This window comes from Rana temporaria, chromosome 5 (genome assembly GCF_905171775.1).
Source record: "Rana temporaria chromosome 5, aRanTem1.1, whole genome shotgun sequence".
NCBI lineage: Eukaryota > Metazoa > Chordata > Amphibia > Anura > Ranidae > Rana > Rana temporaria.
In genome coordinates this window covers 113,517,745-113,536,554 of record NC_053493.1, presented here as the reverse complement: position 1 = coordinate 113,536,554, position 18,810 = coordinate 113,517,745, and the positions used below count along the sequence as shown (strand labels likewise).

The window sequence follows — 18,810 nt, the reverse complement described above, 5'->3', positions numbered from 1 at the left end:
AGTTGATCAGCGTGGGGAACATTACAGCTTTCATTTGAACAGCTGTGTGTTCCCCGCTGCGCCTCGTCATATATAGCCCCTCCCCCTTGTCCCGGCACGTTGATAGACTGATCACCCATCGGATTGGATGGGAGAGTGCAAAGTCTGGTGCAGCTGTGCATGGTAGCCAATCAGCTTCTAACTTCGAATCCTGGAAGCTGAGTGATTTCTATGCCGAGCTACACCAGATTTTGCACTCTCCGGTTTTAGTGAATCAACCCCATAGTGTCAGATAGAGATGTTTTCTTTTGGGCAAACTAGGTTCCGCTTACTACAAAGTCACGTGGTAACCCATTACATATATGTCTATAACCCAGCTTGAATCATGACCCATAGTTTAAAAACACTGCCTCCGAGGTAGTTTAGTTTCTGTTTCATATCTTCTTACCAAATTCCCAATCCTCTGGGATGCTATCTGTACCCTGTTGCCATAATCACACATACAGTGACATCATGTAGCACCACTGGTACCTATCTCAAACTTTAGGAATCATTGCCATAGGTAAGAATGGAGAAATGAAGACACCTGTTTATCTTCTTGACAATAGGCAAATATTGAAAAATTTCCAATGGACACAATGCTTCCTTTAAAGGAGTTCTCTGACCTAAAAGTTTTAACCCCCGCTGTGCCCGGGCTGTAAAAAAATAGAAAATAAACTGTCACTTACCTGCCTACGATCCCCCGTTGTTCCGATATCGCCGTCCCGTTCTCCGGTCCCGGTCTCTTCCACTTCCTGGGGGTCGGTGACTCATAGTGCGCTCAGCCTATCAGTGGCCGCGACGGGACATTGCTGCGGCCGCTGATAGGCTGAGCGCACTATGAGTCACCGACACACAGGAAGCGGAAGGGGCCCGGGACCGGAGAACGGGACGGCGATATCGGAACAACGGGGGATCGTAGGCAGGTAAGTGACAGTTTATTTTCTATTTTTTTACAGCCCGGGCACAGCGGGGGTTAAAACTTTTAGGTCAGAGAACTCCTTTAACCTCCCTGGTGGTAATCCCAAAACCAAAACATAACACAAAACATAACACATACAGCACACTGTAATCTTACAGATTACATTACTGTATGAAATCATTTCATACCCCTTTTGTCCCTAGTACTTTGTCCAGTGCCCTGCATGCACTTTTATATTATATACACTGTTCTTTCTGCCTGGAAACTTGAGATTGTCCATAGCAACCAAAAAGTGTCCCTTTACGTCAAATGTGGTTTTAGACCAGCTAGAAAACAGCGATAATAAATTAGAACACTTTCAGAATTGAGCGATAGTGATTTATGAGGAAATTCATTTTATTATTATTATTATTATTATATTTTTATTTTATATAATTATTTATAGTTATATATTGTATTATAATTTATGATTTTGTGTTTCAAACTTTATCATACCCGGGTATGATATTACTAATAAACTGCACATGCCTACAAGTTGGAGTTAGAAGTCGATTGGTTACCATGCACAACTGCCCAAGAATTTGCACTTTCCAGTTTTAGTAAATCAACCCCAGTGTGTAAGGTTAATCAGATGACAAGCCAATCACATTTCAGGTTCCCTCCATCCATTTACCTGCCTCTGCAATGGCAGTTCTTATATTTCTAAGGTGACAGATTCTTTTTTTAAAATATAATTACAGTACAGTAAAACCTTGGTTTGAGAGTAACTTGGTTTGAGAGCGTTTTGCAAGACAAGCAACATTTTTTAATACATGTTGACTCGATATACAAGCAATGTCTTGATATAAAAGTAGCTTACATGTCACAACTGTATATAAAAGAGAAGAAAGGCACCGCTAAGTGTAGCAATATGGTTACATTTAACCTCCCTGGCGGTATGATTATTTCAGAAAAAAGGTGCTGAAAGCGGTACCATTATTTGCAAGGAAATTTGGCGTTTTATACTGTAGGCCTGTAATTCTTAGGAATAACTCGCTTAATTTTTTTTATGACGAATTTCCCCACAAATCGCTATCGCACAATTCTGCAAGTGATTATAATTTATTATCACTGTTTTCTAGCTGCTCTAAAACCATTTTTGACATAAAGGGACACTTTTGGACGATCTACAGTTTGCAGGCAGAAAGAACAGTTTTTATTATATATAAGAACATGTAGGACACTGGGCAGACCACTAGGGACAAGGGGGGTGTGTATTTTTTACATACAGTACTGTAATCTATAAGATTACAGTATACTGTATGTAATGTGTTTGTTTACCTTTTTGAATTTGGCGCCGTTCTCCGCCCCCGTGCGTCGTAACGTCGCTGGGAACGGAGATCGGCGGCACAGGAGGACACTGTGTAAATCGAGCGAGGTCCCGCTCGCTCACACAGCGCGGTGGCATCGCTGGATCCAGGGACAAGGTAAGTAACTTTGTCTCTGGCTGCAGCGTGGCGAGCCCGAGTCTGACTCGGGGATACCGATTTTGGTATAAAAATCTTACCCCGAGCCAGACTCGGGAATACCGCCAGGGGGGTTAATGAAGGTACAGCATTTAGTAACTCACATGGTTGATGATTAAAACAGACACATCTAAGTATGTAGGCATCCTGTTAAAGTTGTCCACATAGGCCATCCCCCGCACCACCATTGACGTCATCCCTTCCACGCTGCGCTCCATGAGCTCTTCAAGCCTCTCTTTCAGATCGCAATACTGCAGAGTAGTCATCCTGGTCACGATTGCAGACTGACAGCGGTGAGAGCCAGCGGTACGGAGGATGGTCTTTGTGGACATATGATATGATTTATTAGTCAGTTTAGCACATACATGTGATTTTTTACAATTAGAAAGTTGCGCTGATCACTTTTTTATTCATTACCAATTTTTGTGCACCGTGTACACTTTAGGTCTAGCAGCAATTTTCCACATTATTATTTAGATTAGATTGATTCACTTGATAGCGCGAAGGACAAAACTTTCCATTGAAATACAAGTGCTTTGGATTACAAGCATGTTTCTGGAACGAATTATGCTCGCAATCCAAGGTTTTACTGTATTCTATGAATTTACCATATTTAAAAACCTAAGAATTGTACTTGTTTGTTTTACTTGTTTCCTTTGCCCTAACTACTTATAATTAAGATGATTTATTGTACACTGCAGTATCACTAATAAGTTGTAGTACAAGCTTCCAGATGGCAGAAGATCCCTACTACAAAGATGTACAGCCAGATGGCCCAAGATCATAGACTGAGCAAAATGAATACCATCGTTGGCATCTACTCATTATTGTGCAAGTCCTGCTGAGTCCTACTGTTGTGGTGGCAGAAATGCTTTAGCTTGACTGCCTTTTGTTTTTATCTTACAGTGTTATGCATTCCGAGCCTTGAGATTTCTCTTTAGCATGGAAAGAAACCGAGATCTGTTCAAAAGGTAGAGTATGGATTTATAAAAAAATATCTTTCCAAAATAATAATAATAAAAATAAAAATATTCTATAAATAAAATGTTATTTATGTTTAGGAGATCTATACTAGACAAAGGCAAAATAGCATTTTATACATAATAGAATAAAACTGATACTCCCTACAGATTAAATATGTTCAATAAATCAATATATGTACGGCTTTAATGTCAGGCATTTGGATTAGTAGTTTAGATTTGACTCTGATTTCACTTGCCTCAGGCCTCGTACACACGACTGAGTTTCTTGGCAAAAACCAGCAAGAAACTTGCTGGGAGATATTTTTTTGCCGAGGAAACCGGTCGTGTGTACATTTTCGTTGAGGAAACTGTCGAGAAACTCGACGAGCCAAAAAGAGAGCAAGTTCTCTATTTCCTCGACGGGAATGGAGAAACTTGCCTTGTCGAGTTCCTCGACAGCCTCAGGCCTCGTACACACGACCGAGTTTCTCGGCAAAAATCAGCAAAAAACTTGCTGGGAGATATTTTTTTGCCGAGGAAACCGGTCGTGTGTACATTTTCGTCGAGGAAACTGTCGAGAAACTCGATGAGCCAAAAAGAGAGCAAGTTCTCTATTTCCTCGACGGGAATGGAGAAACTTGCCTTGTCGAGTTCCTCGACAGCCTAACAAGTAACTCGACGAGTGAAACGATGTGTTTCGCCCGTCGAGTTCCTCGGTCGTCTGTACGAGGCTTAACAAGGAACTCGAAGAGGAAAACGATGTGTTTCGCCCGTCGAGTTCCTCGGTTGTGTGTACGAGGCTTCATTCTTGCTCTGGGTTATATTCCTTTTAATGTTTTTTTTTTCTGTTCTGTGTTTGTTAGGTTTTTTCCACCAGATTTGTTTGAGATGTTTATTGACATTGGTCATTATGTTCGAGACATCAGTGCCTATGAAGACCTTGTGTCTAAATTGAATTCACTACCAGTAAGTGATATACTTTACATGCCATTTTAAAAATAAATAAAAAATCAAATGTTGTTATCACAAGAGCGAAAAAAACTGTTTTTTTATGCAATTTCCAGGAAGATGAACTGAAGCAAGTGGCTGATGGCATTGAAGGTATCAATCAGAACAAAACTCCCACAAAATTTATTGGAAACTATGCAATTCTAGATCACCTTGGAAGTGGAGCATTTGGGAGTGTATATAAGGTGATTTTATTTTACAGTGTTTGTAAATCTGATGGTTGAAGTATAATCAATATTTTTGTATAGCCTTTGCATTTCTCTTTGAGAGCTAAGCGGACCTTGATCAATACATATTTGTGAGAATTAAGGCTGTGTAAGCTCAAAACATGTTCATAGCTTGCCTTCAATGTTTTATAAGGAGGATTTAACAGGGTTATATGTAAGTTTATTGTTAATTCATTTTCTTCTGTATGCTCAGTAAAACATATGGATGCTCTCCGAGACCTGTATTGATGTAAGCTGCACATTAAAGTCAAGGCTGTTAAATACATGGTTACCCAGGGCATTTGTCTTGGACCCATAGGGACCCCAGCCACCACCAACACACTTTCAAGAAAAAGAAGATGGAAATGAAAGTGAACCTGTCCTTTGCCCAGCTCCACTTTCTTACCACCCAGCTCCCTCATTGCACCAGGAGCATAGAGAAATACATAAAAGACAAAAACAAAACATTCCATAGCTCAACTCACCAACCAGTATACTGACCAACCAGATTAACCTGTCCAACAGTCTGCGTTAAAAAACAGGGGTTTAGTTAGCACGCATTTGCGAATGCATGCGTAAGCTGCAAGGCCTCTTCATGGCACCCTCTGTATAGCTTGCAGTCCTAAACACTACTGAATTCATGAGCATCTCCACAGTAGGAGCACATGCATTCAATGGATAGATGAGGGGTAGGTGGGCCTGGAGGCAGCCCAATCCCTCTTAAAGGAACAGGAGCACACTGGACACACAGCCATAGCACAGTGGCAGCAAATGTGAAATACCTAGTATTGGGTGCTGGGAAAATCACAGATTCACCTTAAAGCACATTTGTAAAACATAATCTTGCAAAGATGGGGTGGAAGGGGTAATCACCATTTGGTTTTTCTGATGGCACAAGCTTAAAGCGGAGCTCCACCCAAAAGGGGAAGCTCGGCTTGTTTTCACCCCCCCCCCAGACTGCCATATTTGGTACTTTTTGTGGGGGAGTGGGTACCTGGTTTTGACAGATACCCACTCTAACTAAAAAGCCATAAGGCTTCACATCCTGTTTCCTTTACTTGCTTATCCGGCACCTGCATCCGAGGCCGATTGAAGAATCGGTTTGGGTGAGGACATCACTGGATCCCTGGACAGGTAAGTGTCCTTCCATTAAAAGTCAGCTGCTACAGTATTTGTAGCGGCTGACTTTAATTTATTTGGGGGAGAGCCTGGATCTTCTCTTTAAAGCGGAGTTCCACTAAGTTTTATGTTTATTAAAAGTCAGCAGCTGCAAAAAGTTCTGTCCGGCACGGGCATCACAAGTGTGGACATCCGGCTGTGACAGATTGCGGCTCCACTGCTGGGTATGCACTATGCATGCGCGAGTCACGCTGAGCTTCCTCAATGGCCGAGTAATCTTCTGTCCCAGAAGACTGTAGGGAGGGAGGGGGAGAGGAGAACTTCTGCTCGAGTCGCCTAGGCAGCCCGGGCATAAGTGGGAGCTGGGTACCTGTCAAAACTAGGTACCCACCCCCCCCCCCAAAAAAAAATGACATTCCAAATATGGCATGTAAGGGGGTGAGGAGTCCTTAAAGCGGTAGTTCCACTTTTGGGTGGAACTCCACTTTAAGTGTATTTTGGAAGTGTCATATTTAAAGCTAAACTCGGCAGATAAAAAAAAAAAGAAACTACCAATGCATACAGGTATGTGTTCATACCTCTTTCAATCCCTGTGCAACAGTGCTCAAACTGGGAGAGGGGGAGCAGCACAAGGGACCAATTAGGCACGTTGTGTCATGTATAAATATTCATAAGAAAAGAGCAGAAATTAGATAACCAATCCGTTTATTTTTTTGCTGCCAAGTCACAGGGTGAAGGCACGAACAGAACCTAGCTGTATTACTTAAAGCGGTGTTCACCCTAAAAAAATTTTTTTTTTGTCTACCATGCCATCCAGCATACTAGCGTGAGCTACAGTATGCCTTTATTTTTATTTTTTTAGCTGTACTCACAGTTTAATCCGTTAGTTAAGTTTCAGACTCCCGCGGGGAGTAAGTGTTCCTATGAAGAGGGGAACATGATTGACGGCCGGCCATGGCCGAAAATAGCCGAAATAGGACTTGGCTCTTCACGGCGCCTGCGCAGTAAGCTACTAGGCTATTTTCGGGAAGCGTGACGCGCCATAGCCGGCCGTCAATCATGTTCCCCTCTTCATAGGAACGCCTACTCCCCGCGGAGTCTGAAACGAAACTAATGGATTAAACTGTGAGTACAGCTAAAAAAATAAAAATAAAGAAATACTGTAGCTCACGCTAGTATGCTGAATGGCATGGTAGAAAGTTGTATTTTAGGGTGAACCTCCGCTTTAATATCACTAGAAAAAAGTCAGGTCTCCAGGTTTGCTCTGCCTCTGCTGTCTGGCAAGGTTGTGTAAATCTCAGGAATGATTGGATAGAAATATATATTTTTTTTAGCAATAGACCAGTTCTCCTATATATGTTCTTCATCTGTATATACATTTGCATGCCCAAAGTTCCGTTTTTTAGTTATATATTTGTAGCGCCCCCCTTACTTTCAGTAAAGGCACTACGCTAAAGTTAGTGGGGAATGAAAGAGATCATTTTCTCTCATTACGAATTTGTGTTAAATTTGGCTGTCGCTAAATCTGGATTGTTCTGTGGGTCAGACTGCATTCTAGGGATGTGGTACCATCCCTGGGCGGCAGGTTGCGCCAGAGGGGTCCAGGCTTTTCCTCAGCAGCCAATTAAAGGAGTTTTCCCTTGCGGGGCATGCTGGGGGAGAGTATTTCTGTGGCAGAGGCCGTTGTTCTTGGTTCTTCGCGGGTTCCTGGTTCCAGGTGCGGCACCCACCTTTAGGGTGTGCGCACATCGTGGGCCCCACCACTAGGGCCTACCTGGCCTGGGGTCGCGCGCAACGCGGAGTTCCTGACTCTGACCTCCTGGCCCGGAGCAACTGATGCCACAGAGGGGCCCCAGTGACTGACTGGGTCCCCCTTCTACTGAGGACATCCCAGGCTGTGTGCCATTTGGTGGGGGATCGGCTTGAGGAGAACCCGGAGGCAGGTTGTCCAAAAGGGCTGGAACAAACCATCGGGGATCTGATGACCGGGACATTGACAGGTACACTTCCACTGTCAACCGGTGGCCCTAGTGCAAATTTACTGGGAGGATAAGCTCAACCATTTAGCTCATCCAAGTTCTAGGCCTGTGGCAGAGGCTCCATCAGAGCCAGGTCTGTGGCAGAGACCTGCTCCTCCCAGCATCCTTAAAGTGACACTTAGGCTGCCAGGCTTGTGGCAGGGGTCTGTCCAGGGGCACTTCACCCACTCTGGCTGGAGTGGCGACGAACTGTATTACTATTACTGAAAGCAGGATTGCTTTCCTCTTCATCCAAGCCTGATACCGCAAAGTTCTTTACCTCATCAACCTTTTCTGTCCTACCTCATGTTGATGTTGGTCGTGTTGGGCCGAGAAATAAAGCATTCAGAAAACCTATTTCACTGATTGGACATTCGTTTACTGCTCTACTCACTGCTATCACCCTAGACAATGATTAGAGGTAACTTAATAATAATAATAATTTTTTTAATTTGATTGACTAAAATGTATTGAATAAAAAGTATTATTATTATATTATTATTTGTTATTATTTATAGTTATTTATTATATTATCATTTAAGATTTTGTGTTTCAAACTTTATCATACCCAAGATGTCTACTAGACTCTGGTTTGGACAGATCTAAGTGAGTTATTCCTAAGAATTACAGGCCTATGTCTAACATCTGACATAGTCATACCACCAGGGAGTATAAAGTCCCAGAACCTTTGTTATTTTTGCTTGTATGTACTAAACAGGGATGGAGACATGTAGCTTGTTTTTTCTATTTCCACATATATACTGCCCTCTCCTTCACACAGGGAAAAAAAGGGCTAGTAATTGTAGCAGATCTGAGAAAGGGCTGGTTCACGCTGATCTGACATGTTACATAGTTACGGTACTTGTGCCAGTCCCACGTTGAAAATGCTTCCTGCACTACTTTGGTCTGACTCTGGCACGATTTCAACCCATTGATTTAAATGGAAGCCAGGATCATCGTCTTAACTTATCTGACTTGTGGCATGTGACTTGTGCTCTAAAGGATCTTGAGGGAGAACTTCAGGCCAAAATTGAAAAATAAATGGCGAGGGGTCCCTCACAAGACCACACCAGACCCCTTGAGGGGAAACACCACGCAAAAAAAAAAAAGGCCATGCCAAATCCATACCAGTCTCTTATCTGAGCATGCAGCCCGGTAGGTCAGGAAAAAGGGAGCTTTTGGACAGGGGGGCTCTGCGCTCTGTTGATGGGGACAAGGACCTCTTTCCGACAACCCTGGGCGGTGGTTGTGGGGATCGGTGGGCAGCGGGCTATCTTCCCTGTCGACCCCGTCCTATTTCGACGCTGGCTCCCACCGTTCTGTCTGCCAGTTCTTATATAGCCATGGGGCATGATGTCGCATTTAGACCCCACCCCTTGTGAAGTCACTTGACAAAGAAGATAGCAGCGGCAGAGAAGACAGCAATGGAAGAGAAGACAGACCAAAGGTGGTCTGGTATGATCTTGGGGGGGGGGGGGGGGCACGCCTTTTTTTGTTTTTTAATTTTGGCTTGGGATTCCCACCTAAAGATTCATACCAGACTCAACGGGCCTTGTATGGTGAGATCAAAGTCGGATCCCGCTCATTGACGTCACATGAAAGTCGGACATGAAGTTGCAGGTCAAAGTCGGATGGGAAGTCATACGACTTTCGTGTCGGATCAGTATGAACAATACCAAAAGATAACAATGAATTGAATGACTTATATATATATGCAAAAGGAGTCCTATTAGTAACAAAAATGTTTGGTGTTTTGCTTAGCTATATATATATATATATATATATACCTTTGCTGGTTGTAGGAATGAATAGTCTTTTAACCTTGTTTATCTTTCTATCCTTATCTCCCAATAGGTCAGAAAACGCAGTGGTCAGAATCTCTTAGCTATGAAAGAGATTAATCTACACAACCCGGCATTTGGTAAAGACAAAAGGGATCGTGATAGCAGCGCTGAGAACATAGTATCTGAACTAACAATAATCAGAGAACAGGTATGTGTATCCCTAAGGGGAACCTGTCAGCATAGAAATATCGGTGTCCCAATACTGACCACATCTTCCGGGTGATTCACTGGGATTAATTTACTAAAGGTAAATAGATTGTGCACTTTGCAAGTGCAGTTGCACTCGTTGTTTTCCCCCACAGCTTTGTAAATGTTGCAAAGCTCTGCTGATTAACATCATTCAATCATGTGCAAGAAAAAATGCTGTTTTTTTTTTTTTTTATGTTTTTACCTTGTACCTGATTGAGTAGTCTTTACAAAGTGTACCACATTTACATTTACTAAGAAAAATGAGTGCAACTGCACTTGCAAAGTCAATAGTCTATTTGCCTTTAGTAAACCCATCCCACTGTCTTCTAATCGTATGACTAAGGGTGACAGTCGTAGACCTTGCACTTTCAAATATAAGTCAAGTAATGCTCTTATATTTCAGTCCTGACACTTACCCTTTAAGTTTATCCTTTTCCTTTGGACTTGTTGAGCTACTTTAGACTAAATCCAGCCATAGATGGTTCGATTCTCGGCCAGTTCAGCAGGGAATGGTAAAGGTTCGAAGCATGTATGGGCAGGCTAGTTGTACCCAAGTAGACTGATCGATCACCTTGGGTACAACCAGCCTGTCTGATTTTTCATAGCTGCTTGCAATAATCACTGTGTGTTCTCCAGGTAGGGTCGGCCCCCTGCCACCCTGCTAAGAGAACACAATGGTTCCATGGGAGGGATTTCACCAACAAAACTGACTGTGTTGATGAGGGAATCAACCGATTTTAGAATAATCACACCATCTATGGCCCGCTTTACAGTTTTCTATCAGTAATGTTGACAAATGAAGCAAAACTCTAGATATACTATGGGCTAGATTCACAGAGAGATACGACGGTGTATCTCTGACTTAGGCTGGTCGTATCTATGCGCCTGATTCATAGAATCAGTTACGCATAGATATGCCTAAGATCCGACAGGTGTAACTGTGTTACACCGTCGGATCTTACCTGCAATTTAAAAATGGCGCGGGGGGCGTTCTCGCTGATTTACGCTGAGAAATATGTAAATCAGCGAGATACGCCAATTCCCGAACGTACGCGGACCCGACGCAGTGTTGTTACGACGTTTCCGTAACGGTTTTCCCGGCGTATACTTACCCCTGCTTCTATGAGGCGCAGCCAATGTTAGGTATAGCCGTCGTCCCGCGTCATTTTTGAATTTTTTTACGTCGTTTGCGTACGCCGATTCAGAAACCCGCGCGCCGCAGGTTATGCTCACGCCGAAACCACTGACGTCCTAGCGACGTCAGTGGGAGCAATGCACGCCGGGAAATTTCACGGGCGGCGCATACTCATTTAAATCGGCGCGGGGACGCGCCTGATTTAAATAGTACACTCCCCCTAGCCGCTGAATTTGAATTCTGCCGGGGGTTTTACAATCCGCCGACGCAAGTTTGGAGGTAAGTGGTTTGTGAATTACCCACTTGCCTCTCAAACTTGCGGCAGCGGATCTTAAATCACATAGATCATGCGAATCTAAAGATCCGCTGATCTATGTGAATCTAGCCCTATATGTTTAAAATACGGGTGATTTACCAATATCACTCAGGCTGCATCCTACATGTTTCGCCCAAAAAAAACATCTCGGGTCTGTGTCTATGTTACCATTGTCAGGGTGAGCATGTGCTGTATTTTATTGTCCAGGCAAACAAGTACATAAAGGCACACATGTGAAAGTCCAGTTTATCTCAGTGGAATGTAAATGATCTGTGTTTTATTCGATATCATTTGTGTTTGTAAAAAGCATGTAAATTGCATGCTAAGATCGCAGGAATTGGATGGAGATCAGAGCACAGCCACATCCACAAGTATCAGAGCACAGCCACAGCCACAAGTATACATTACATATTTAAACAAAGTGTAATACTGACTATTTTTCTTTTTCTTTAAATGTCATGGGGACATTTATCAAAACTGAAGCAGACAGAATCTGGAGCAGCTGAGCATGGCAACCAATCAGCTTCTATATTCAGCTTGTTCAGTTAATCTTTGAAAATGAAAGGTAGAAGTTGATTGGTTCCCCGATTCTGGTTGCTCCAGTTTTGATAAATACCTCACAATGCATCCTGAGTGTAATTATGTTAACTGTTTATTGTTTTATATATGGTTGCTTTCAGTAACTGACAAAGACTTCCCAATTTATACCATTTTACAGCTTTGCCACCCAAACATTGTGCGATACTATCGAACCTTTCTAGAAAGTGAGTAAAGTTGTACTATTTCTTAAGTATAGCATACAATTGCTAATACTGGCTTTATATTCCCTATAAACTCACTCTTAAAATTGTCTGTTTTTCTTCACCATTTGAGATGTTATATTTAATATTGTAATATGGTTTTGGATAACATTATAGAACTTGTAGATTTTCTCAATTTATCCACATTTGATATGCCTTCAGCATTTTTCATAATTTTGTTGGTGATTGGCTGGGAACATATTGTAGTCACAGTTATGAAAAACATTGCTATGCAGCAACAGTTATCTTTGATAATAAAATTGGAACTATCATGAACTATCATTGATATGGTATACAGGCCATTCTAAAGTATGGTCACTGTCATTTTTGATTTTGGTATAAATTTTAAGCAGGTACCCCACATAAATATCAAGAAACCCCCCTACCAAAAATCCAAAGCATATCCTTACCTAAGCAAGCAGCCTGAGTGCACCCGCCCCCCACCCCCCTCCGGCACAGTGGTTGTGGGGATTTGATTTGTAGGAAGGGAGCTTATCTGTAGACCCCCTTTAACAATAGGGACCTCCCATATACCTCCCCTCATGTGAATTGGTAAGGGGTGAACAGCACCCACCAACCCACCAAAATAAAAAATAAAACAACTGCCGACACAATACTCTCCCGATGACTGCTCACCCATGAATGAAAGCTCCAGTGGAGTATAAACAAAAGGGAGGTGACATTGACCAGAAATGAAAATGACCATATTTGGACAATGATGAGAATTTCAGTAAATTAATGGGGTCATGTGATGTCACTAGTTGATAAGGACATTGTAAGGACAAAAAAAAAGAAAGTCTGGCTCATACCAAAAAAGGCTAAAAGTGTTCAGGAGAATGCCCCAACAAGAAAAGTTCAGTCTGAATTTGTGTTTGGACTGAACCGGGAGCTCATCCCTAGTTCTCTTTTACATCACTATTCCAAAGTGTTGTTAAACATGTCATAACTTAAACATGAGTGGAATCATCCTGTCTTCAATGTCCTTCTCCAATTCCAACTCAGCAAGAGTTCAGATAAGTTGAATGTATAACAGATTGTGAACTACAAATCTTTCCTTGAGAGATATATACCTCCAAATCTCCCAAGCTGTTCAATTCATTTTCTTTGACACTCTGCATAAATAGAATAGGGAGATATTTAACATTTTTCTGTTGAATTCAGTTTGGTGGTCCATCACCTGAATGAAACTTGTGTAAAGTAATATAACTCCAAATGTGCTTTCTGTGCCATAGATGATAAGGTGTACATTGTTATGGAGCTTATTGAAGGGGCATCTCTTGGTGAACATTTCAAGTCACTTAAGGAGAAAAAGCAGCAGTTTACAGAAGAACGACTCTGGCACATATTTTTACAGGTAAGCAGAAATTGGTCATGGCTATGATAGTAGCTTAAAGTGTTTATAAAGGTCATTTTTTCTTAAGTAACAAACATGTTATACTTACCGGCTTTGGTTTTGCACAGAGCAGCACCAATCCTCCTCTTCTTGGGTCCTCTTCAGGTGCTCTTAGCTCCTCCCCCAATTGGCTTGCAACGAGGGCACTCATGCAGACATGCTCCTAAGCCGCGCTCTGTGTGTCCATTGAAATAAACAGTGCATCTCTCCCCCTGCTTCCTCCCAACTGGTTGTGATTGACAGCAGCAGCCAATGGCTCCTGCTACTGCCTCTGAGCCAGTGAGGAGAGAGAGAGCAGTGATGGGAACCAGAAGTGTTCCGTCTGCCATTCTTCCTGTGATTCAGAGCCGGAATTAGTTATACAGCCATTATATCGTACAGCTATGGAGCATGAAACGGTCCGGATGCCATTTTTATGGAGACACGGTTGTGTCTGGTTCAATATAGGACTGACACCATCCCAGAGGATTAGAATAATCCGACCCCAGTGAAATGAACACTCACCAGAAAGGATGGCTGCCATTACAGCAGCAAACACTCATTTAGTAAGTATAGATCATCCAGTAATATAGGCTGTCCAGCGACGCTCCTCAACAGGATAAGGCTAAGAGTGTAATAAGCTTTATGTTTTACATAGACATGTATTTTTATACTTTTATGTATTTATGAGTGGCGGATCCATACTGCTCTCCGGTCGGCATATTAATATTGCTGTGATAATATTTTTTGGTTCCTTTTCCAATTATTTATTTACCTCTTTCCGGCAGGAACTAGATTGTTTGATATGACAGGAGACACCGCTATCCTAGTCCTCTGGGATGGTTTCTGTCCTATATTGAACCAGAGACGGCCATGTCTCTGTTAAAATGGTGTCCAGGCCATTTCCTGCTCCATAGATCTACGATTCAATGGCGGTATAACTACTTCCGGCTCTGAATCACAGGTAAAATGGCAGACGGAACACTTCCGGTTCCCATTTTATGTTAATTGATCACTGTGAGTGGAGCAGATTTGTGAAGCTACATAAATATGTCCAATGTCTGACACTAGAGGATCCCTTGATAACGCCCTATTGGAGGAAATGCGTCGGAGAGGAGATTCTAGTGCTGACGTCACGCCACTGTCCGATTCTGGGTCGGCAGCAGCACTGAATGTAAGGATTGTTTGTTACATTCTTGTTTCTAATGTGGATGAAACTGAAATAAAGCTACTACACTATGAGGATTTTATCTGTCTCCTGCCAATTTATTTATCTACGCCTTATCCTGTTGAGGAGTGTCGCTAGACAGCCCATCTTACTGGATGACCGATACTTACTGAATGCGTGTTTGCTTCTGTAACAGCAGCCATCCTCTCTGGTGAGTGTTTATTTCACTGGGGTGTTTTGGCTGATCTCAGAGCACTTCATTGGATTGCTTTTCATCACTTTAAGATATACCAGTTGATGTTATTGTACACTAATACACTGGATTTGCTTTCACATCTTTCATCCTTCTATAAGCTTTCATGGTTCTGCTGAAAGGACTTTTTTTGCACTTTATTCTTTTCGCTTTTTATCACTGATGGTCATGTGTGTAATTGTTTGGCTCTACACAATTTTTTTACAATTGTTTTAGAGTTAGATATTTTACTTATCTGTTCAAGCGGCCACTTCTTTACAGCACAGAGATACATATTTAAAAAAAAAAAATCCTAGACCTAAGCTTTACAGGGAACCTTGACTCTTGGTCATGCCAAGATTAAACCCAGCCCACTCCTAAACTAAGCCTCAAACCATCATTCAACTGGTAAATGCCAAGAGTGCTAAAGCCAAATAAAATTTCTAGCATTTGACAGTTGAATGACAGTGGGTAGGGTTAATGTCTGGGGCTGGGGTTTATTTCTCAACAAAGTTAGATTTTTAGGCCATATGTACAGTTTGAGTCTAGAATCCAAGGGGGGTCTGCAGGGAACAGTTATAAGACTAAAAAAGCAATTGGGCATAGTGCCTCACACACTGTTAGGGGCTCAAATGCTTCCTATTATAGTTTAACCATGACAAACAAGGGTGTTCATTTGCTGCAGCCCTAATGAACAAAGAATCAAAATAATATGGGAAATACAGGACAGCTGTGACCCTATCTTTGGTTCTAGAGTGGATCCTGAAAGTAGGGAAGGTCCTCTCATCCCTGAGCAAAAACCAGTAGGTAAGTGTTGTCTGAAAATGTGTCCAGCATGCTCAAGTTTTCGTGTTTAGTTATAGATGGGAGGTGAAGAAGGATTGAGTCAAGGAGAATTCTACTGGTAGTAGGGAGACCTCCACCACCGTTGCATGCACTCCTTGCCAAAACCGCAAAATCTCCAAGCAGGACTGCCAAATGTGAAGCAGTGAGCCTTCTTCCTGCTCACAACACCAATAGCGATTTGAAATCCTGTGAGATATTTTATATAACATGTACCAACGTGACTTAAGTTTGTATCCATTTTCTTGGATCAAAACATTAATGCCCTGTACACACGATTGGTTTGTCTGATGAAAACGGACCGATGGACCGTTTTCATCGGACGAACCGATCGTGTGTGTTCCCCATCGGTTTTTTATCCATCGGTGAAAACAAATAGAACCTGTTTTAAATTTTTCAAAAAAAACTATACAAAAAACAATTAAGTGGCGCTGAAAATGATGATATTAAACGTGTTATAGCAAATGTGAATCAACAACACATTACAATGTGAACAAATGAAAAGTCCATATATGGTGAATCAAAGGAGCAGTGAGTCACTGAAAAATACACTGCTGGTAAATGATCTCCTATGCTGGACGATTCTATACACCACGGTGAAATGAAATGCTTGAATCTGTGCAAAATTAACCACCACCAGGAGGGGAGGCTTACCGGAAGTATTGAACCCTAATAAGCATACGCTTAGAGGGTCAATATAGACTATATGTAAGTTGGTGGAACCACATCAATCGGATCTGGATATACCGATAAGGCGATGGCTTGATAACATCACTTTAAACCAGAGAAGGGGGAGTGACAGCGTCTTGATGGTAACTCCCAAGGGGTCAGATCATATCCAAGGTACATAAAAGAAAACGAGGTCGCATAGTGTGATACCGTAAAATTGATGAAATTTATTAACGGTTAAAAACACTTACAGTTTCGATGAAAACAAAGGGCATCAATAGAAAGTTGTGCATGGCAGCAGCAGAGTCCCGACGCGTTTCGCAATAGTTTGCATCATCTGGGGTAAACTCTGCTGTTGCTACCATGCTTAAATATAAGATATGACCCCATCAAACCATTTCCTGGGCGTGCACCCAATCCGAGATCACTTCCGGGTTGATTTGTCATGTGATGTAACATATATATGGGGATAGTGTAAAAACAAAATTAAAAGGCTAAAAAGCCAGTATGTTTGTATATTACAATGATAAAAAAATTTGAAAAGTGAGAAAACTTTTACAAACCTCAATCCTGGACACAAATAGGTTTAATAGTAAGAGTCCATGATGATCACGTGATGTGTCATGTGAGAGATTGACCTTTCATACTGGCCAATAGATTACATGTGTAGTGGCTCCACGTAAGGATCAAAAAATAATTGGCATAAAAAGGTATTGACATCAAAAGGATTAGTGGGGGCTGGAGGACGCAAATCTGCCAAACCAGACATGACTGCAACTGTCATGAAAAAGATAAAACCCCCAATATGCCTTGTACGGCGCCTACAGAATATGCTGTCTCCATGGGAGGTTATGTGTGCGCTGTATGTGGAGGCGCTGGGCGGAGCGGGACGTCAGAGTCATGACTAGCGTCACCTGACCTCTCACGCTGCGCTCCACGATGCGCTCCACAAGGTAAGACCGCGCTGACGACATGTAACAGCGTGAATGCGCCGTGTCTGATACTGACAGTGGGCGGAACGGGACGTCAAAGTGACGATTCACGTCACATGGCACCCTGCGCTGCGCTCCACCTTGCCTTCCAATAAACGGAATGCAGCTGCACGCACGCCCAACTCACGTCTCAAAGCAAAGTGCACACCAGCTGACAACAGACGCGACCCGCTGTGCAGTGCGAAATGCAAGACAATGGCCCCAGTGTAAAAGAGATCTTATATCTAACAAGAATTAAAAACACAACTGAGTGGGACAAATCCTTAATAATGGGTATATAAATTATAATAAAAATTAACAAACTCAGATTGATCCGGGAAAATTTTTAAAACTTATGCCTGTTAAATATAGCTAAATCAGCAGGCATATAAAGATAAAAATATTTTTGTATATTTATGTATGTAATGATCTCCTGTCCACAAATTAAAGGGTATAGAAGATATAATGATATAAATCCTGGAAATGATCTCTGATTGAGCGGACTTCCAAATACATAAATATCTTTATACAAATAAATGATGTTCTTGCATGTATTATTCCCCACACATATGTAATGTATTGCTACATATATTCAATGAATTAAAAACAGAAAGAAAAGAATATATTGGTACATAAATTAGGCTGTAAATCTCAAGATGAGCCAAAAGACATATATTATATAATAATATCTAACACAAACCTAGGACTTATTAATAAATTAGTTAATGTCCCATTCTACATTGAGCCCTGACGGTGTGTGTGTGCCAAGTTCATAAATCCAAAAAGTCTCCAATTGTGATACCCCACGAGTTTTGGGGGCACCCCTCCATGGGGGGACAAACTGATCTATTACAAGAAACTGGGTACCGATTGGATTTCTGGCATGGTGTGCTTTGTAGTGTCTGGGTACTGTGTGGTGGGTGTCCCCAGCTAAAATGAGAGCTATATGCTCTGCCACTCTTACAGAAAATTTGCGAATGGTGCGGCCAACATATTGTTGGCCGCAAGGGCAAGTAATGAGATACACTACATATTGAGTAGCACATGTACAGGACCGTTTGATCGGGTACACTTTCCCTGTAGTCGAAGAACGAAATTCCAGACTCTTAGTTCTTCCAGAAATATTATATTGACATACTGTACATCTTTTGCATGGATGGTAACCAGTAAGCTGATGGAAAAAAGTCGGACGTGTAGGGGGGTTAATAATATTGGGAGCAATCTTGCTCTGGAGTGTCCAAGAGAAAAACAAAAGAAAGAAGCGCCTCTGAGTATACTGCTTTTAATTTAAAACATAAAAATATATCCAGCACTTACATCAAAGTAGTATGGTGCAGTCGTGGAAGCTGGCGTGCATCTATGGCAGACAGTCCGCAAAGCGTGAGAGATGGGCAGCCGGAGAGAGCCGGGGAGAGAGACGGCTAAGTCCTAGTTGTTATGCCGCTGCTGGGCAATGGAATCATCAGCTGTTGCGTGACGTCAGGTCGGACGGAGGCTGAGGGGGACCACAACG

At 42.1% G+C, this 18,810-nt stretch overlaps 1 protein-coding gene across 3 annotated transcripts in view; it reads left to right on the top strand.

The window, feature by feature from the left end:
* NEK10 (NIMA related kinase 10) overlaps positions 1 to 18,810 on the top strand; it is a 326,603-nt gene that overhangs the window by 82,303 nt on the left and 225,490 nt on the right. For all 3 annotated transcript variants that reach the window (XM_040353019.1, XM_040353018.1, XM_040353020.1), the window contains exons 16-21: positions 3,352 to 3,416; positions 4,271 to 4,373; positions 4,472 to 4,600; positions 9,613 to 9,750; positions 11,961 to 12,006; positions 13,275 to 13,396. In XM_040353019.1, the coding sequence (XP_040208953.1) occupies positions 3,352 to 3,416; positions 4,271 to 4,373; positions 4,472 to 4,600; positions 9,613 to 9,750; positions 11,961 to 12,006; positions 13,275 to 13,396 (603 nt within the window). The remainder of the gene's footprint in view (positions 1 to 3,351; positions 3,417 to 4,270; positions 4,374 to 4,471; positions 4,601 to 9,612; positions 9,751 to 11,960; positions 12,007 to 13,274; positions 13,397 to 18,810) is intronic.